Source organism: Poecilia formosa, unplaced genomic scaffold (assembly GCF_000485575.1).
Source record: "Poecilia formosa unplaced genomic scaffold, Poecilia_formosa-5.1.2 Scaffold51, whole genome shotgun sequence".
Lineage (NCBI taxonomy): Eukaryota > Metazoa > Chordata > Actinopteri > Cyprinodontiformes > Poeciliidae > Poecilia > Poecilia formosa.
Genome location: NW_006799990.1, coordinates 929,775 through 950,106, shown reverse-complemented (window position 1 = coordinate 950,106; position 20,332 = coordinate 929,775). Strand labels below are relative to the sequence as shown.

The window sequence follows — 20,332 nt, the reverse complement described above, 5'->3', positions numbered from 1 at the left end:
AGTTTCTTGTGTTAATGGAACTTCCATGTAGCAGTTGTTAAGTTTAAGGGAAACGTTTTAGATACAAAGTTCAAAGCAAACATGTCATCTTCGATAGTAGTTCCTGTAATTGATGTCCATAGCAACAATTTCAAAGAGCTATGGCCAGCCATGGTGGTTGCAATTAAAACATCATCCTTCATTGCGCTTGACACGGTAAGTGCTGCTCTGATCTCGCGTGTGTGTGTGGCTCAGTTGGAAGAAAAACTGCCTCTGTTTTGTTGCAGGAGCTGAGTGGTCTGGGAAACAGAAAGTCCCTGTTGGCTGAGTGAGTGTACTTTTTTAATTTGATCATCATAAAATAATAACAATCCCCTCAGATGTTAGTTTGTGATCAGAGTTGTTTCTCTGAGTCCTTTCTTATATGTTACAGATCAATAGAGGACAGATACAAAGCAATATGGCACGCTGCTCGATCTCGCTCCATCCTTTCTTTGGGAATTGCGTGTTACAAGAAGCTGGACCAAAAGGTATCACTTGTACCGGATATTATATATTACCAAGTAAATGCTTAAACTATGAACTATGTGTGTGCATTTCTTTTCCTGTTTTGTGATGCTAAAAAACAAACAGACGACAGGAAGTACTGGATAATTGTGAACTGAAAGACAAATGCCACAAGTTTTTTTTACAACTTACAATCTAATAATAGGTCAGACATGCAATTGGTCATCGATTGGAATTTTATCCAGGATTCCAGACTCTATCCCCACAGAGGGATTCCAAAGGATGTTTCTATGTCCTGCATTTAGGGGCATCCGAATAAAGGGGGCTTATTACAAATGCAGGCCTCACTTTTACAGATTTTATCTGGAAAAGAAAAATCCGCTTCTCACTTTTATACACATTTTTGTCCATCAGTCACACAAATCCAAATAAATTAAATTGTTGTTTGTGGTTGCGTAGATACAAGACATGCAAAAAGGTCAGGCGTAAGATTAATTTAGCAAGGACGTTCGTTGACGTAAGAAGCGTTTTTCTCCGTCAGCCTCCAGACTCCTACCTGGTCCAGGTGTATAACCTCACCCTGCTGTGTTCAGAGGAGTACATCATAGAGCCGCAGTCGGTCCAGTTTCTGGTGCAGCATGGGTTTGACTTTAACAAGCAGTATGGCTGTGGGATCCCTTACTGCAAGGGCAACAATAAGGTGAGGACGCCTTGGTGTCTGTGTCGATGCTCCATCCGAACCGAACGGCCAGTTGGCTCTCCTCGGCTTCTCCTGCGATTACTTTGACTCCATTTTCCCTTAATTGTTCTGTTGCATGTTTTCATGTCTTGCAAGGGAGGTTCAGACGACCGTGGGGTCCACATCCGAACTTTGTTCACTGAGCTGCTGCGAGCCAGGAAGGCCCTGGTGCTACACAACGGGCTCATCGACATGGCCTTCCTCTACCAGGTACAGAGAGCGCTGTTTTGTCTCGTTTAATCTCCAGAACCATGAGGCGGCGTATGGGAAAAAAATGAGTCGAGATTAATTGGTTATTGAAATAATTGCCAAATAATTTAGTAATTAAATTATCATTGACTGGAGTGTACGAACTCAAAAAATGGCAGTTTACTGAAAGAACAACACATTCAGCACAGGAGTCAAGCCAAAACTGTACAAAAAATATACACATTTTGCATTTTAGATGACAAATCTGCTTTGTTTGTTAATATTTTGTACCCAGAACTCCTCAAGTAATCGTAGTTTTAGTTTCACCTGGTTCAAATTCAGTAAAATTCTCCTATTCAGCACCTTCTGTTGTCCAATTATTAATTGGTCAATTACAAAAAAAAAACAGTCAGAAGATTAGCAGTAACTGATGTGAAGTGAAGCAGATGAGGTTATTTCATTATTTATGTAGCTGCAGATACATTCTTTGCTACATTATTGCATATTAGGCAATACAATTTTATTTTCTTAATTTTCAGAAAATATGATTTTATTTGCATTTTTTAACATCTTTTTAATATTGTATAAAATAAGCCAAAGTTGGTAAATGAATAATCAGCAGAATGTGCCTTTTTTATTTTTTTGTATCCACTTACTTGATTAATTGTCAGAATAATTAATTGCTAAAATAATTGGCTGCAGCTGCTGGGTTGTATCATCTCCAAATATTTTTGTCACTGTTAAAAGACAAACTATTGGTTTTACATGTATTCCATATTAATGAGACTAATTGTTTTCTTTCTGGTGGGATTTTTTTATTTTTATTTTTTGGAAGAGTTTTTATGCCCACCTCCCCGAGCGGCTAACCACCTTCACAGCTGACCTGTCTGAGATGTTTCCCGCTGGGATTTACGACACCAAATACGTGACTGAATTTGAGCTCCGGCTGACCGCCTCGTACCTGGAATACGCCTACAAGAAATGGTAAGCATACCAGGAGGGTTCGCGGTAACATGGCGGTCCTTTCATCGGCGACACTGTCTGCTTTTAAAGACGTACGGTAAAACAGTAGACCTGAGTGTTTGTTTTTCTTTTTCCACATATCGCCAGTAAGCTGGAAAACAGCCGCAGTGTCACTTCTGGCTCAGCTGGACCTCACGTCCACCTAGAATTTTGCCAGTACGCGGGCGACTTGTCCACCTACATAGACTACAGAGAATGTCCGGCCGTTACATCCACAGAGGGACAGACGGATGTCTGCCAGCGCTTTTCAGTAAGTTTCACTGAATTTCTGCAACCTTTTAAGTTGGAAGAATGTTCCAGTTTTACAAAAAATGTAGTAATCAATTATTTTTATTTTATTTTTTTTTACATTTTATTGCTAAATTTTGTGTTTTATATTGAGGTTTTATATGATACTAGACGAAAAACATAATGTGTATCTGTGAAATGGAAGGAAGACATTATGTTTTTTTATTGTATAAATCTAAAAAGTGTGGCATGCATTTGCATTCACATACAAAACACTGCCTGTGTTAAAACCCCCCCAAAAAACAAGCAAGACCAGAAACTTGATGTTAAGACAAGATCCACCCATTCTTACTGAGTTTAAACCATTTCATAAGGGGTAATATTTTCACTAAAGTTTGCTAAACTGGAAAGAGATACTGTGAATCCCAGTAACAGAATGGAAATTGTGGTTGTAACATAAAGTGTGTAAAAGTTCAGGAGTGTATATACTTTTCCAAGTACAATAAAGTATTTGTTGTTTTCTACTTATTTTATTCATTAATGTTTTTGAAACATATTAGGGTTTTGCATCAGATTTTATTTAGTAAAACAAGCTTTCAGTTCCTACTAATGCAGATGTTGCATGACTTAATCTAAGTGTACATCTTCTACCTTTTAATTAAATGAAACAAACCCAACACGCCACAGTCTTTGTTGTTTTTGCTTTTGTTTTCAGGCTTTTGGCTGGTGTCCAAACGGCACCAAGTGCCCGTTGTCCCATGACACAGACCTGATCATCCTGCAGGACGAGAAATGCAAAAACGACAAAAGGAAAAGGCGGAAGAGACTGAGAGATAAAAAGGGGGCATCGGATACAGGCAAGGACTGCTCCGTCTCCGACGGCGCCCCAACGAATAAAATGGCAAACATGGAAGAGGACAAGGAAGAAGCAGCCGGTGACCAAAAGGAGGCGGACGAAAAATCATGCACCGATGGAAACTCTCACATGGACGACGGGCGGGACATGAAAAACGACGACGAAGAAGAAAACGGAGTCGGTGAAGACAAAACGAACCCCGGAGACTCTGCGGTGAGCGTCGGAGAAGGTACCGGCATCCGTTCTACGGAGTCCAACGCCGAGGCGAGGAAGAAGGCGGACGCGGGAACGCACCGGGCGGGCTTTGACGCCTACATGACGGGATACATCTTCGCCTACGCGTGCGCGCTCATCAAGAAGGAGGCGGAGCCTGGGCCGGAAGGAGCCGACGCCCAGTCAGAGGAGTCCTGGCTCCCCGTCTGCATCAATAAGATCTATCTCAGCGGCAAGGCAGCTCCCCTCAATGTGGTCAAAAGCACCTTCGCCAAGTCATCCAAGGCCCACGTTCAGAAGATGGAGATGGTGTGGGGGCAGAAGATGTAGCTCAGTTTCTCTATAATTTTCAATCTGTCATTTTATGTCACACAAGATGAGATTAATAATATTCTTTTTATCATTTTGGCAGCTGCTGGTTGGATTTGTGTGAAAATTTGAGGAACCATCTAAGACTGGCCGGTCCTAAAAGTCTTATCAAGCCCGGTCAATCATTGAATAAATTCATGTTAATGAAGAACATGATAAATGACATTGTTTTGTTATCAAAATTTCCTTTAAGCAGTTACAATTTTTAAAATAGATCAAAAGGTTTGGATCAGCAGCCAGTGTTTTATTCTCCTCCTCTGTTAATCAAATTCAAAACATTGCCTTATTTATCAAATTAATTTTCTTAAATTGAAGCGCCAACCCATTTAATTATCTGACATGTCGCTGGAAATAAGTTGTTTTGTATCCATGGTTACCACAATGTAGATTTGTTACCTCTCATTTCTCTTGGTAATTAAAACCTTATGAACACTCTGAAATCTGTTATTGTGGTCTCAGTTTGTCCAAAAGAGTTATATAAATTGTCCAGAATAAAATAAAGAAAATATAAGGTGGCGTGTAATCTTACAAAGCAGTTTGTATCTATTTCAAAATGCAGAGCAGTGGATCTTCAGGTGCGTTTTCGACCGCCGTCCACCAGGGGGCGAGAAGCCAAAGACGTCGCTGCTCATGCTATAAAACAAGGAAGAAGAGGTTTCCTGTTGGTAGGAAGGGTTCTGTTGCAATACTGTCTGGTCAATGTTGTGAATGAACCTGTTTGTAGTGTCTTTTTTTTTCTTTCACAAAGAAAATACCTAATTTTGTCAAGGTTAGCCTGCTTTCATTTGCTTATAACGTCTAAATGAGAGAAAGTTAGCCCGCTGGAGAGCTTTTAGAAATGGCTGCCGACGATATTGACTACAATATTGTATTTCCGGATGCGGGCACATTAGGTGAGTAATTGTAGTCATAGTTACAGATGCACAGTCCTCCTTGTATGTAACCCATACGGTAGCTCCGTCCAGCAGAGCCGCTGTGTGTGTGGTACCGTTACTGCTGGTGCAGCTCGCTTCTGCTTGTGTTAAAGCACTGTGTGTGTGTGTGTGTGTGCGCGCGTGTGTGTATGTGCGTGTGCGCGCGTGCGTTTCGTACTGTTTTCAGAGAGACACTGGCAGGGGACAAAGGAGCCAGTTGTGATCCTGTTGGGCTGGGCTGGGTGCAAGGACAAACACCTCTCCAAATACAGCTCCATCTACAATGACAAGGTCAGGTCAACGAGATTAAAAAAGCCACTGCAGATTGTGGATTATTCCAGTCAAAATACTATAAGGAAGTGTAATTTTTTTCACTATCAATTGCACAATGACTGCAAAACAGCAACCGGATGATGGAAGATTGAGTTTCCACGGCAAATATAATAGTTACTTGCCAGTTAAAGTGTCGGTATGTAATTTGAACCCACACTGCAGAAGTTCACCTGGAAGCATTCTCTCTCTCTCTCTGACTGCAGAGCATTGAATTTTTATAACCTCTTTGTTTTGTTGACAAGATGGAGGCCATGCTGATGCTGCAGACTTAAAATTTTATCACAATATTTGGGCGTACTATTGTGTTAACAATTCAAGTGACGATAAACAACTGTTTATTACTTGTTTTTTAGGTAACTGTATGGCTGTAACTGCATGACACAGCAAAAGCACCACAACCACAAATACTGCTCTTGACAAACAAATGCATTTGTTACGGAATTTATAGCAACAACAACAAATCCAAATTCTCATCACATATGAAATTTATCACGATAAATAAACAATGCGATAAATGCCCACCTCCGGGTACAGGCTGTACTGCAAGCACATGCATGATATAGCAAATTTCAAGTTATAAATGTTGAAACAGTTCTGCAAAAAAACAACAAAAAAAAAACTCAAATTAGAATTTAATAATTATTTCAGTAAAACACACCAAGCATATCATTTGGTGTTTCATAACCACATACCTGATAATTGGCCATTCCAGTCTTCTCTTGTCCTTTTCTCAGAGATCTTCCATGTGTCCAGGCATTGTTGGAATGAGTAATTCATAGAAACACATTTAAAGTAGAATTTGACAAGAAGGAGGAAAAAAAACACAATAAGTAGAATTTAGTCCACTAAAAAAAACTAAGAAGCTACCTTCTGTGATGTCACCAGAGGCATATGTGTATAGAAGCTTTTATCACAATATGTTGTGGTACTATTGCAATAATGATACAAATGATGCCAAGTATATGTTACTTTTTTGTAGGTATCTATGAACGTTACTGCACTGCACAATTACAAATACTGCTGCTGAAAAACATGCACATTTGTAATGCATTTCTTTAGGACACTAACCACATAAAGAAGTGTGGTTTGTGTCACTGAAATGCACACAAGAATTTAATAAAATGTTCAAATTTGATACAATAAATCAAAATCATATCATAATAAGAAATTTATCACGATAAATGATGAATGATACAATAAATTCCCACCCGTATCGGGGAGGATAGAATTTAACTTTATCAAATAATTTTACAGCAAAATTCTAACACTTAATGGGAAATTGTCCAGAATATATTGATTAGTAGGTGACAAAATATATCCAGAGTTTGCTCGGTTTGTTTTTACTGAAATATCTAGTGACTTGTAGCTTCAAAACTGCTGCGACGTCACAGGAAATTGCCAACAGTCGGCTTTATTCCACTTTGGGTTTTTCCCTCAGGGATGCGTCACCATCCGCTACACCGCACCGCTGAAGACCGTCTTCATCTCTGAGACGTTCGGCTACAAGGAGCTGAGCAGCACCGCGCTCAAGCTGCTGGAGATCCTCTACGACTACGAGGTGGAGAACAGCCCCGTCTTCTTCCACGTCTTCAGCAACGGCGGCTTCATGCTCTACCGGTACATCGTGGAGCTGCTGCACAGCGACCAGCAGTTCAGCTCGCTGCGCGTGCTCGGGGCGGTGGTGGACAGCGCGCCCGGCAGCGGAAACGTCCAAGGCGCCCTGCGCGCGCTCACCGCCACCCTGGGGCCCCAGATAAGCCCCGCTTTAAAGTATGTCCTCCTGGCGCTGTTCGCGGTGAGCGTTTTCCTCCTGCGGATCGTGCTGTACCCGGTGACGAAGTTCATCCACAAGAACCACTACGACGCCGTGCGAGAGCGCCCGCCCGCCTGGCCCCACTTCCTGCTGTACTCCAGAGCGGACCAGGTGATCAGGCACAGGGACATCGAGCTTTTCGCCGAGGCCGTGGCAAAGAAGGGCGTCCCTGTGCATAGCTGCGACTTCGCCTCCAGTGCCCACGTCTGTCACTTCCGCGATTTTCCCGAGCAGTACACTCGCAAGTGTCGTGACTTCCTGGTGGCTTGCATGAAGGACTCTGAAGGACCTGAAGCGAAAAAGAGACAATACGTTCAGAGTCAGTGAAGGTTTGCTCTCTCCAGAGTTTGAAGATAATATCACTACCATGCCTTTTTTTTTTTTTACCTGCTGTGGTTGGAAAATTCCAAGAAATGTAAAGCTTTATTCTCATGACTTCTGCTACATTTAATTTTAATGTCCCAGGGCACTGCAAGCGTAAGTTCCATTTGTCTAAATTAGTTTATTTTTTTTAAATAAACTAATTCACACTAGTTGAAATATGCCAGTATGACATTCCCACGGTAGGATAACCTTTGAAATATCAGCATTTACCCACACACACACAAAAACATGCATAACATTTTGTAATTGTTTTTGCTTAAAATGTTATAGAAAATGTATTTGTTATAGATTCAAAAAATGAAATTTATAACTGGGTTGGCGTATCGGATTTTATGATATTTGGTGACATTTGTTGCGATACTGATAAAAATTCCGACAAAAACTAAAACTAAAAGTCAGTCGCTGGTTTTGAAGACACTTCTGTTGCACACAGTTAATACTGTTCTAAATACAACACATTATAACGTAAGCCACTTTAGCTGTAGTAAGCATGGCAACTGTTTGGCTAATCACCACGCGATAATTGTAGTCAAACATATTTTCAAATGCACATTTATGGATGCTTTACTGGAACCAACAGTGAAAGTTGGATTTTTCCCACCATTTCACAGAGGGATCTATTTCAGCCATTTGTTTCTGCTAGTTTAGATGACTGGCACAAAGCTAATGAAAGGACTTTGGCCCCACCACACTTTTTTTCTTCCACTCGATTTTCCATTAGCTTGCTGGGATACAGCACAGTGTGAGCAGGCGGCTTCTTTAACAATGGCTTTTTGCGGCTTGACCCACTTTTGGATGGAGTCAGTAACCTAATCCTGTCAAGTCGTCACTCATAAATAGCATTTCAGTATTTTTCTCTCATTGGTCGTGAAATGTGAACATTTTCTGAAAGACTTAAGTTTTGGTTTATAAAAGCTGTGGAGAATTGTCATCAAAATGATCAGAAATAAGCACTTGAGACATATCCTTCTGTGTAAAAATGAATCTATATAATTAATGAGATTCATTTTCTTATTCAATGACTGAAAATCCCTTTCTAGCGATAATTTAAATTACTGAGATGCACTTGTTCTGTTAAGTTTTGTACCACATAAACACACTTTTTTTTTTCAGATTAGTTGCCAGAAGCATTGAGATGCACTGGAAAAAAAAAAACTAAAGTCTTCTAGGCTAATTTATTGCTGTGAAATGTGATGCACTGTACATTAGTAGTTGCCAGTCAGTCTGACACAGATCTGACTGCCTGTTCTGTTTTGTCTATTTATGAAATGTAATTTATGATTTCTCACTAAAATAAGGGTGCTTTATAAAGAAGGTGTCGTGTATCTTAAGTGATTCATGTGATTTCGTCCTTTAGACTTGTCGCTGCCTTACAGGATTTATGTCCAAATCAAGTGAATTCGACCTAATGTGCGATACAAACAAATTTAGTCCACGGACGAAGCCTAGTGACGATGAATGTATGTGTGAAGCACAACCGATATGTTCACTTTTTAACTGATGTGCCTTCAATAAACCAGAATGCTCACAGTGGAATGTCTCCTACCTTTTTTCATAATATTCTTATTTTATGTCTTCTGTAGTTCGCACCTATCAAATTGTGAATGTTTTGTTTACAGAAACTCTGAACATGAACAAAATATGCATTTAAAACCTACCTATCTATAAAATAAAACCTAGGTTATTGAGTCAGTTTAACAACATTGTAAAATCCGAACACAAGTTTGAATTCATTCAAAGTAAAGCTACAGATCAGATCCCGAGAAGGCTCTCCCGTTGGTTGAAGATATTTGTCCCTTTGTATATGGCTCCCTCTGGTGGACATGTGTCAAAATTTCTATTTTAAAATCCCTACAAGTGTTTCTTGTTTCGTCTCACTCTACCTGGCAATGTAAACTAAATGAGTCAGCTTTTTTTTTCATGTAAAAATATATCTGATCATGACGAGTTCATGGCAAGCTTTGTTTGTGTTCCAGACTTGTCTCTTTTCTTCTATTGCCGAACAGAAAGCGCATCACTTGAATCCAGCCACTTCACCCTGCTCTGCTTTCATGAGACACTGAGGACTGTTTGAGGTGTGTGTGTGTGTGTCTGAAACAACCCAGTGGCGATGGCTGCTGAATGTTTGTGTCTGTCAGATTTGACATTTGGAGGAGCTAGCAGGTTGGCATTTGCCTCCGCTCCAGGTCTGGTACTGGTACTTCATGTATCATGAGGAGCAGCTCGGAGGAGCGAAAGAAGAGAGAGGAAAGTTTATATATCGGCACAGACCGATGAACATCGCTTTCTGAACTGCACGTTGGAAGAGCTGCAGTCCTTTGGTGATGTATGTATGAGGCCTCAAATACCTTACAAGCACTAAGTCATCATAACTACACAAGAAGGTGTCATTTCTTATCCTAACGTTTAGCAATATAACACATTTTTTCAAGTGGTAGTGCATGGATATAAACCACAGTTCTCACTGTACGACGTCACACTGGGTGGAGGCGTAATGGATTGATTCGCAATGTTTTTCCAGCAGTTTGGGCTAAAATTGATATACGGTTTGATTTGGTTGATGTAGCCGGATGCAACCAGCAGGGGGAGTTTACCGCTAGCGCTATCCCATAACGAGGACCACCGGAGCTTCCTCTTCACGTGTCCGACTCATTTATTGAAATATTCCCCTTCTTCAGGTATGAGTTTATTCATAAACACACCTGTACGGTTGTAAGCCAGTTTCTTAACTGTTGGAAGGCTTGTGAGCATGTTTCTGACTATATTTACACACTCCATTGTTAGCTTTGTTGTTAGCTACCATATACCGTTGTTCTATGCTTGGGGTCGTTGTTGTGTATGTCTGCAAGCTAACTCGGATAATAAGACACGCTGGAGCAGAAGGAACCTGTCTGAATCAGCTTCAGGGCTTTTACAAAGTCATGTAAAATTTCACCACTTTGGGAGTGAAATTAAACATGCACACACCAATTTGCGTATCCCACCAAAAAAATAACCTTTAGATACGCCACAAATTTGCTCTCTAAAATACAAACGTTGTTATTGTAAATTACAGCTTTGAGGGAGCAGTTTTTAACTGCCAAATATAACAAATTTGACTGAAACTTATGCACATGTACCTTTCTTGAAACTACTTTTTTGTTTAGCTAATTGCAGTAAATAAATAAAAACAAAAAGATTTTGCATCCGTCATGGGGTTCGCCCACACCTTTTTCAGCACTCAAAGACGTAGATCCACCTGAAGAGGGCAGCATTGGCTCACAGTTTCCACAGTTCAGGTTCTAGGCAAGGCCTCAGCTGTCACATCAGGACGATTAAAGCCGTGTTCAGACATTATTTATGTCTCTTTAGTGACAGAAAAATGTGAAATCTACCTTTATGAACATTTGGACTGCTTTACAATATTAGAAAGTGCCAGTGCTTTACTGGTTGCCATCAAGACGTTTGCTATTATATCCATCTTTCCTATCTTCAAGGTATTCCTATTGTGCAACCATTTTGACTTTACAAGGATTAAAGGCAAAAAAAGAGAAAAAAAAACATTGTCGCCATTTCAAATTAAAACAAAGTATTTTTAGGTGCAGGCTGCAGGGAAGATGAGGGAGAACAAAGAATACATTGGTTTGTGCGGTCGAGATCGTCATACGCCTCCCTCTCCCCTTTAGAAACCCACTGAAAGAAGAAATTACACCATGGAAGTTAATGAAGTCTCACAAGTTGATGAGGGGAAAATTGTGGCGAAGAGGGGTCAGCGCTTTCTCTTTAGCCTTTCCCTCTTCTGCAGAAAATGGCTGCGGTCAAGATCCATACTTTTAGAGGACGCCCGGCTCTCCGGCGCAGAGACGGAGTGAGAGGGATGAGGGGGAGAGCACCAAGATTAATGGCATTAAGTGGTAGCACTTGGCAATGTGGTAACATATCGTCTGTGTTCTCAATTTGGGGCTGATAGTTTCATAGACCTTGGCTGTGCACGGCGACTTTTAGCTGTGATTTAGTGGATTCGAATAATCCGCGCGGCTTTTCATCATCTCAAGACCCGCGAACCTCCACAAAGACGAGTCCTATCAGGGGCCACATTTATCAGAAAATATGATCAACATCTTTCAAACGGTTAAATCTTCCCTCGCTGCACTTCTTTATGGTTATCGTGCCGCTGAGCAAAAACTGAACTTTGTCCCGGAATTTCATTTATTCCCCTCTACAATTTTCCCTTTAGGCTAATGTCACTGCAAATTGAAGTGAAATGTTTTTTTTGGTATGTACAGGTTGACATTTTTGGAGTCTACCATGTAAATCCCGTTTCTAGATCATTGAAAAGGGATGTGCATTTTATCTGACGGGAACATGCATAGAGGTAGACGTGCACTCAGAGATATGATCTAGCGGATAATCTCCGCGCCTGCCTCTCTGGTGATTTGGACTGGTTCTGTATAATGCTTGACATTTTGATTTTACGTCTGACACTCTGTGATTTATGCGAACAAAGTACATGTGATGCAGTCTCCTCTCTTTACAATCTGGTTTCCTGTAAAAATAGGAAGCCATTTTGTTGGCATCCCTGGTAAAGATGCAGGAAAAAAAAAAAGTTTTTCTTTTTTTTTTTACCCCCCAGTAATATCTTTAAAACAAACATAACTTATGCATTTGAGTTTTAAGCACTAGCCTGGGTGAGTTCCCATATTCATCAGGTCACCACACAGTAATAATCTCCAAAGCTCACCATTGGACAAGTGCAACAAAAAGTTGTCTGTTAGCATCAGTCTTTATATTTTCTCCTATATTGACCATATGGGCAGTTGCCCAGGGCAGCATTAGGAAGGAGGCTGCATGAGCAGAAGATTAAAATAAATTCTTGGTCAATTAGCTCTTGACCAAGTTTTCTATCCCTTTATGTCTCTACAGACAACAGAGACAGTGTTGTGTTGAGTCGACTGCCCCCGCTAGCAGAATGCAAAGACTAGGTTATGTGCTTCATACAGAACTGCGCTGCATTTTATACCAATCCATAATCTCAAATGTTTTCCTACAATTTGATTGGTTGTGGGTTAATTCAGTAGTTATAGCTGGCTGGACAGCAGCAGTTATAGCTGCTGTTACCAAACAGCATGGGACCTTGCTGTTTGGTAAAAAGGCTTACCAGTCCAACCTTGAAAATCAGCAAAGCTGCAACAAACTCTCCAGCTGGGTTTAGTACGAAGCAAAGGATAGATGTGTCTAAATGCACTTCTCTGATCTTGTTTTCGCTGATAAAGTCCCTGCCAGGAACCTCGTTGGAGTTTATGATGCTTTGAACTGTGAGTTATCACGACATTTAAGCAAAAATACGGAGGCCTTACCATGAAATTGTGAATAGCTCACCATTGGATCAGCAGGAAATCAACACAAAATACCTCACCTGAACAACAATCAACCTTCTTCAATCACATTAGTCCCTATACTCTATATAATATATGGAATGAGATGAAGAGAGAGCAAAAAGGTGGACGATCTAGAGATATTATCAAAAGAGTTTTGTCAGAGATCTCTCTTCAACCTTACGAAATGTCTTAGAAGAAGCCTAAGACATGTCCTGTTTCTATGTTGTGTCTTCTTTGTGGGAGTTTGCAAAGAAAGTAAAATGACAGCATTGGAAGAGAATAAAGCAACCCTTTTACTTTTTTCTAAACTCTTTAATGGTTATGCTACTGCAATGAAAGATTAATTCATTTTAAGGCTTTTTACAAGGCTGCTTGAACTACATGATCGTGCGATATTAAAACGCCACAACACTTCTTATACCTTGCAGGGGTGTTTTTAGATTAAATCTGTAAACAACATTAAAAAAAATTGTTTTCTGACAGTACAACCAGCATAACCCCCCCCCACACACACACACAATATACAGACTACTCAAACCTGCACTGGAATATTCTACATTTATAAGTTCTTTTGTAAACAAAATTAAAAAAAATCCCACAGATTTAGTTTAACCAAATATATTGCTAAACTCTACTTCTCATCTCACGATCTGGCTGGAATGCTAAGATCGTGACGTCTCAACCGGCCACAACAACATCAGCGACTTGAGGCTATTTTTCCAACGTCTGGTTTTTGCAATAATTAGTCATTGGACTCTTCTCATACCAACAGCCAGGTCTCTTCAGGTGTGCTCCGCCATCTTTTACACGGGGTCACACGCTGCGCCGAAGCCCCGCTTTGCTCCCCCCGCTCCGCAGGACCAGCCTTGTGATCGAGTCGAGCGGAGAGCCGACGAGAAGTCACTCAAGTCAACCTCTCTTGCCTCTAATGAGCAAAGTGTCCGGCGGAGGCCACATTCGAGACAGCGTGCAGTCTCTCCTCAACACACACACACACACATACACACACACACACACACTAAAGTAAGTGGGTCCCGAGTGAACCACAAACACCTTCAGTGGGGATGAAACCGGAGGATTTCAAGCAAACTCCAATCTGGCTTTGAGTAACTTTAAAAGGTCTCACAGTGTTTGGATTGAAGATTGAAGAGAAAACCGATGTGTGTGCGTGAGAGTGTGTACGGTTTGAGAAAGGAATTGGCTTGTCGGACCAGACGGGGAGCCGCCATCAAAATCTCCCCTGGTCTATCTCAGTCCCTCAGCCCTCTACTTAAGACCAAAAGCAGTGAAAAAAGCGATGGAATGTTAGATAACAAGAGGAGGGGGAAAAAAAGACAAGGAGACACTGAGAATGGAAGATGGAAAGTGAGAGGAACAGCAGTGTGGAAGCCCCCTCAGCATGTATGCTGCCTCTCTCCCATCGTGTGGTGCGGCAGGCCAACCCTTCTCAGCCTATTCAAAGCGAGTGTGTGGTAGCTCAGGAGATTGTGTGTGTGTGTGTTTCTTCATAGATGTCCTTGAACAGAACCCCCTCGGCTCTGCGGATCCCTGCTGCCACTGGAGAACATTTGACAAGCAGCAGGCTCTTGTTAGAGCGCTGTCAAATTAAAGGTGTGTGTGTAAGGCTGAGGCTGTGTGAGGCTTTGTGTGTGTGTGTGTGCGCCTTTCAGAGGCTCTATTCAGAGCCCTGTCAAATTAAAACTACCAAACAAACTGTGCGTGTCACACAGACAGGCCAGGTCCTGCCTGTGATGGCAGCGGTAGGCTCAGGGCTGCTTTGTCTGTGTTCATGTGTGTGCATAAGTGTAAGGAAAAAAAAAGACTTTTCAGCAGGATTCCTAGTTAAAAAATTTATTCATATATATATATATATATATATATATATATATATATATATATACATATACACACACACACACACATCCTTGACTTGTTTGCTAAAAAAACAATTGCATACATTGTTGTGGAGGCAGAATCTGAAGGGTTTTTGTGTTAAAGTAAAACATGCGTGCACACATAGTCGACCTCGGCGAACTGAAGGCTCCCTGTGGAAAATGTCGCCTTATTACACAGCAGACATGGCGTCGCTTTTTCCGAACATGAGCAATCTGTTACTTTGCACGACTGAAAACAAATATGTTCGATTAATGCGAGTCTTTTTGCTTTAATTCAGAAACTAATGAAAAAAAACCAAAAGCAACGCAGGGTAGATGCAATGTACATCAAATGATAAATGAAGATTAAAATACAAGCGTCCACAGCGGGCAGGGGGCCCCGACACAGATGTATATGCAGGCGCTCTTTATCTGCGGAGTCTGCATCATTTATAGGATGTCCAGCTGTGTGTTGGGGTGTGTGCAGGGGCCTTTCACGGTGTCGGCGTCCGCAGTGGCTAAATGTTAGCAAAAGACAAATGTTTCAAGTCTTTTTGTTAGCTGTTTAACGTCTATGCTTTTGGGTTTTGTAGCTCCCACTCACTGTGGTTAAGACTTCACATTAACAATAATTTATTTCATTTTATGTTTAGCTGTGTGGCGCTTTGCAGAAGTGTCCACACAGCCTAATCACAGATTCTTGATTGTCTTTATATATGTCTGAACATTCTTTGATCTAAACCTTTCAATTGAAGCTCTGGCTTCTAGCTTTCATCTCGAGACGTTTTCCTTTCTCCATCCATCTTCTCTTCAACTCAGATCACCTTCTGAATCTTGTTCCAAGTATTCCCACAGTATGTTGCTGCCACCGGAATAGCCGTCTTCATGAGACGTTCACACGACAACAGATGGTCTTGAGTCAGAGGCTTCTTCAGACTCATTGCAATACAGACCGCTACAGGAGGATCCCTCTTGGCCACAGACAACAGCATCTACAATGTGAGTCAAAACAACATTTAACGTCTCTTTGGGATTAATACTGTATTTTTTTTTAACCGAAGTGAATCAAAAGGAATCAATTTACTTTGTTCCAGGTGATGTTTTATCACATGCAGGATAAAAATTTACAGTCTGAATCCAGCTCAGCCCCACACCTTCTTCTAAGACTTTCTAAGGCCTTTTTGGAGCATTATGAATGAAGTTTAAGACCTGCATCACAGCAAATGTACAATACATATGCATATGTACATGCAGTAAATATTTGCACTTACCCATGATAGACGCAAAACAGCTGGCTAGCTAACATGGGTATAATAATTCCTGTAATGGCCACCGCCTTGAGTCACAGAACAGAATGAAGGTGTCTGCGTGCGACTCAGATTTATGCCTGACAGAAAAGTCCAGCGAGAAAAAAATCCCAACAACATTGTATATACACAGTTAAGTAATCCCAAAATTTAAGACCTGGGATTAATGTATTTAAAGCCAAGTTAATTTAAAAAAAATGGATTTAAGACATTTTAAGGCCGTAACTTTCGATGCATAAATGTAATATTTTTTAAGTGTGCAGACAACATGGATTCTCCCAGCTAAGCTGTAGCCTTGGTTGTTACTACTGGGGGGGTGACTTTTAACTTTTTGGGCTCTCATTTTGACACTTAACCTTTCTTTAAACATTCCCTCTGACCCGTCTGCTGTAATCCTTTGTCCTCATGATGATGTTTGTTCACTAATTCTCCCCAACAAACCTCTGATGCCTGCACAGAAAACCTGAGTTTATGCTAGATTTAATACGCCATTTAGTAATTAGGTGACTTCTAAGGAAAAGTGGTTGCAATGAATTTCAAGAAAAAAACAAACAACTGAGGGCGGGTGGAGGGTGAACAAAGTAAACTTAAAACACACACATTTGTTAGAAATTACAACCTGGCAAAACGTGGAAAAGCTCAAGGGACACGATTACTTTTGCGAGGCACCTGTTTTATTCCCATGCCTTTGCCTCTTTTCTGACAGAGATGTCATTTACACACGTCTCCGTTTAACCTCACAACAATATAATCTTGATTATAAAAGGCTGGGAGAGGCTGCGTGGGGCTTTTCACCTCAGATGAGTCAAATAAATTGTATTGACAGGTGGCAGGCGGGTTCAGGCGATTTAGACATTTTGACAGAGGAACTGCACGGCTCCCATCGGGAGACGTATGATTAGCTCATTTCATCCGGAAGCAGGTGGTGACAACATGCCAGCTCCAGTCAAGATGTTTCAGACTTGTACTTTTTTTTTTTTTTTTACATCAATGTCAGCTTTTAGAGGTGCCAATAAGATGCCAGTGGAAGCTGCGTTGTGTTGGTTCTGATCCATCCGGCAAACAGACAGAGAATTAACTAAAGGCAACATGCAGGGATTTCAGTTTTAGTGTTGGTGGCATCTTTGGATATTCTGCAAACAATTATTTTACATCTTTGATAAAAGACTATGATGCATGACTGACATTTTGGATCCAGGTTTGTTCATGTTCTGATGGAGCAGTGAATCTTAAGCTCTCATTCTCACTAATCATTCCAAAATGAATAAATCCTCTTACCTTCTCCTTTGTTTTTGTCAAATCCATTCAGTCAAGCTTCTAGTGACCTTGGGTTTTATTTTCAACATCAGTTCAAGACATGAAATAAACACTTGCTGGGTTTCTAGGAGTTACTCTGCGCAGATCTTCAGTCAGTATTTTCAATTTTAGAATTCAAAAATAATTAGAAACCAGACATAAACTAGATCTGGTTTCTGGAGATGTGCAAGTAAGGGGAGTATTACAAAGCCTGGATGTTTATATCAGTATTACCAGCCTATTCCTAATGTATACTTTTACAAACTAACACTCCTGCACTTCCAGAGGATGGCAGAAAAACGTGCAACTTTTCCCTCCATTTACAAAATGCTATGATTTACGCAGTCGCTGGAAGACTAATAACTTTAGAAGTTTTTTTTTCTTCCATTTCTCTTATCTTGTTGCAGGGAAACCGATTCATCTTAAAGAGTGATGAGGGGAGGTTGCTCTCTATGCAAAACGCATTAAAGCCAAATGAGGAGTCTATTAGTCAAATCTGCCTGATAATCCGTTTGCTAAAGGACCTCGGCTGCTAACTAAGTAGATTAAGATATGTCACTGCCACTGCGACCACCGTCGCAATCCTGCACCTTTTGAGATTTTGCTCTCAAAGAAATGCGCGCCCGCAGATTTAAAATACAACACAACACAATGCAGGTTACTATGCGTTTTGTTCACACGTGGAAAAAAAAAAAAAAAAAGTGTTGATCAATTACCTCTCCTACACTGAAACAAACCACCGCAGAAGTGCATACGCATAGTTCACACCCTGGGCTCTTATCTGCATACAGTGTTTCGTCGCCAGATTCACTTCATAGTATTAATTCTCTGCACTCCGCCCACTCTGTTGTGCACGTCTGAGAAGAATGCACTGGGGACCCATGAGGAGAGCGTGTTTGTATGAACGCGGACAATTCATCACGGCTTCATTAACATTCGAGGTGTTGCCTCCCTCTCACCGCACGCGCTCCTCTGTGATGGCCCTGCAGTGATAATTACAAATAATTTATTCCTACTGGTTAATTAACCAATATCCTTTTGCACACAAGTCTTAAAAAAAAAAAAAAATGCAGAAGACATTTTGCGTAAGTACGCACACCCGAATCCACTGCTGTAATTGCTTCAACTTTGTTTTGTGCCACCGAGTAAGCTGCAGGGTTTTTTTTTTTTTTTTTTTTTTTTTTTTAAATCCTTTAAAGTTGGTCTCTGTGATGATCTTGTTCATGAAAAATAAAAAAGCCAGAGTGTGTTCACTGAGTGTCGGGGATTTAAAAAATTTCTGGACTCCATCCAAAATTATTAGTGGCCATTTAAATTCTAATAATTTTTTAGATCTAAAAACTCCAAAGAGGTGCAAAGCTCAGCCAGGCTGAAAGATCAGAGGCTAATTTGACCAAATGCTTAGAGCAAGGTCACCAAAGCAAGGAGAAGCTGATTTTAGCTGGTATTTTTATGCCTGATTTTTAAAATATTCTTATATACTTGTAGTTTCTTGTGGAAAACCCACAAAAAAAAAAAAAAAAACAAAAAAAAAAAAAACCCCCAGATCTATCGGGTAACAGAAAAGAGTCTAAAGCGGCATCTCTGAGCACACACCTGGGAACTGCCTGAAAAATCTCTGCAAGTAATTAAGTGCAAATGCTCTGATGCTGAGGAGAACGCCTTCAGAAAGGTTCATTACTGTAAAGCAGCTGTAGAAATCACTTGCGATACATTTTGCTTTCACAGCACTAGAGTGAAGATAATACACATTTTACTGTGGGCTTACATGATTAAATGTAATTTTTTTTTTTTTTACTTCCCTTTTCCATGATGAGTCAACGTACAACACCAAAGAGTTGAGAAGTTTGAATTGATTTTTATATTTTGTCAAAACTAGGAAGTCGCAAATGAGTCCAAAATTGGTACATTAATCTTTGGCGATGGGAAGGCTGGATCTGCTTGGGATCTGTCTGTTGTTGGAAACCAGTTTGATCCATTTCTCCATGATCATCTTCTTGTTTTGAGGTTAGAGCCAGTCCTCCTCCCTCAGTGTTCCATCGACCTCAGAGGATTACCCAGTAAAACAAGTATTACGCTTGACACAAGTTTGTAAAGTTTTCCTCACCCCCCTAAACATATTTCTTGTCATTGTGACCTAAATCTTTGTCTCTTCTGATCATAAAACGTTTCCGTATAAGGTATTTAGCTTCTCTATGCATACAGCTGTAACATCCATCCACACTCAAAGGGGATTAACTTCGAATGCCGAGGCTCCTTCTTTTTAGGTTAGCATCCTCTGCTACGTTATTTATTTGCCTTTTCAGCTGCAAATTCTGCGTCGATAATCTGGATTTCCAAAAGTCTCACCGCATCATCAGTCATGAGCAATTTCTTGGAACATGACGCAGGTGAAAAATACTCTTATTGTCTTTTAAAGCCACAAGCAATTACCTAGGATAAGTTATTCTGGGCAGGACATGCCCTGTTGGTGTGAAGCCGAGCTGTAGACAGTTGATGGCCCAGGGCAGACATCAATGTCCACATCGCTTCAGACCTTGGAGCTGGTTGACCTGTGCTGGGCCTGTCTTGTTTCCAGCGGCCGTTTGTTACTAATTAATGGACTGGAGCCCATTCTCCAGCGCTGAGTGCAACACAAACCGCATGCATTAAACATGACCCTGCCTTCATCCGCCGCCACCCCACAGAAGACAAAAAAGGTTCGAGGCAGAGTCGGGGAGCAGGGGACAACCGAGGAGCCAGCGACGCACCTGGAACACTTCCGAAGGGCCGAGGGAAAGCATTTGGTCCTTTGATTAACCCTAAAGCATAGGCTCGGATTGGCACAGGAAGGACACACAGAAGCGAAGTCGACAGGGCGTTTTGTTGAGCTCACATGTGTGCACTGTACTGCTGGAGCCCTAATTGTTTGCTCTAGGATACCTCAGAGAACATTAAAGTACTAAAAGCAG

The 20,332-nt window shown here is 40.9% G+C and overlaps 2 protein-coding genes and 2 long non-coding RNA genes across 4 annotated transcripts in view; 3 read left to right on the top strand and 1 right to left on the bottom strand.

Annotated features, from left to right (window-relative positions):
• The first annotated feature begins 55 nt into the window (after positions 1-55).
• On the top strand, positions 56-4,543 carry toe1 (target of EGR1, exonuclease). Its single transcript, XM_007552621.2, has 8 exons — positions 56-195; positions 267-307; positions 413-509; positions 1,028-1,186; positions 1,322-1,435; positions 2,250-2,398; positions 2,525-2,687; positions 3,381-4,543. Exons 1-8 carry the CDS (start codon positions 82-84, stop codon positions 4,062-4,064), a joined length of 1,521 nt encoding a protein of 506 aa, XP_007552683.1. The 5' UTR covers positions 56-81; the 3' UTR covers positions 4,065-4,543.
• A 173-nt stretch (positions 4,544-4,716) lies between these two features.
• tmem53 (transmembrane protein 53) lies at positions 4,717-9,080 on the top strand. The gene is made up of 3 exons (XM_007552619.2): positions 4,717-4,996; positions 5,205-5,308; positions 6,789-9,080. The coding sequence occupies exons 1-3, from the start codon at positions 4,942-4,944 to the stop codon at positions 7,488-7,490; spliced, it is 861 nt and encodes a 286-aa protein (XP_007552681.1). The 5' UTR covers positions 4,717-4,941; the 3' UTR covers positions 7,491-9,080.
• A 1,055-nt stretch (positions 9,081-10,135) lies between these two features.
• On the top strand, positions 10,136-15,685 carry LOC107836321 (uncharacterized). Its single transcript, XR_001662203.1, has 3 exons — positions 10,136-10,225; positions 14,416-14,515; positions 15,598-15,685. It is a non-coding gene; the product is annotated as an uncharacterized LOC107836321 (long non-coding RNA).
• Positions 15,396-20,332, bottom strand: part of LOC103138433 (uncharacterized) — a 28,911-nt gene continuing 23,974 nt past the window's right edge. The window contains exon 2 of the long non-coding RNA XR_476283.2: positions 15,396-15,770. This is a non-coding gene — a long non-coding RNA (uncharacterized LOC103138433). The remainder of the gene's footprint in view (positions 15,771-20,332) is intronic.

Coding starts and splice junctions, on each gene's coding strand:
- toe1 (XM_007552621.2), top strand. CDS start 82: ATGTCATCTTCGATAGTAGTTCCTGTAATTGATGTCCATAGCAACAAT. Junction 510..1,027: donor ACAAGAAGCTGGACCAAAAG/GTATCACTTGTA, acceptor TTTCTCCGTCAG/CCTCCAGACTCCTACCTGGT. Junction 2,399..2,524: donor GAATACGCCTACAAGAAATG/GTAAGCATACCA, acceptor ACATATCGCCAG/TAAGCTGGAAAACAGCCGCA.
- tmem53 (XM_007552619.2), top strand. CDS start 4,942: ATGGCTGCCGACGATATTGACTACAATATTGTATTTCCGGATGCGGGC. Junction 4,997..5,204: donor TCCGGATGCGGGCACATTAG/GTGAGTAATTGT, acceptor TACTGTTTTCAG/AGAGACACTGGCAGGGGACA. Junction 5,309..6,788: donor GCTCCATCTACAATGACAAG/GTCAGGTCAACG, acceptor TTTTTCCCTCAG/GGATGCGTCACCATCCGCTA.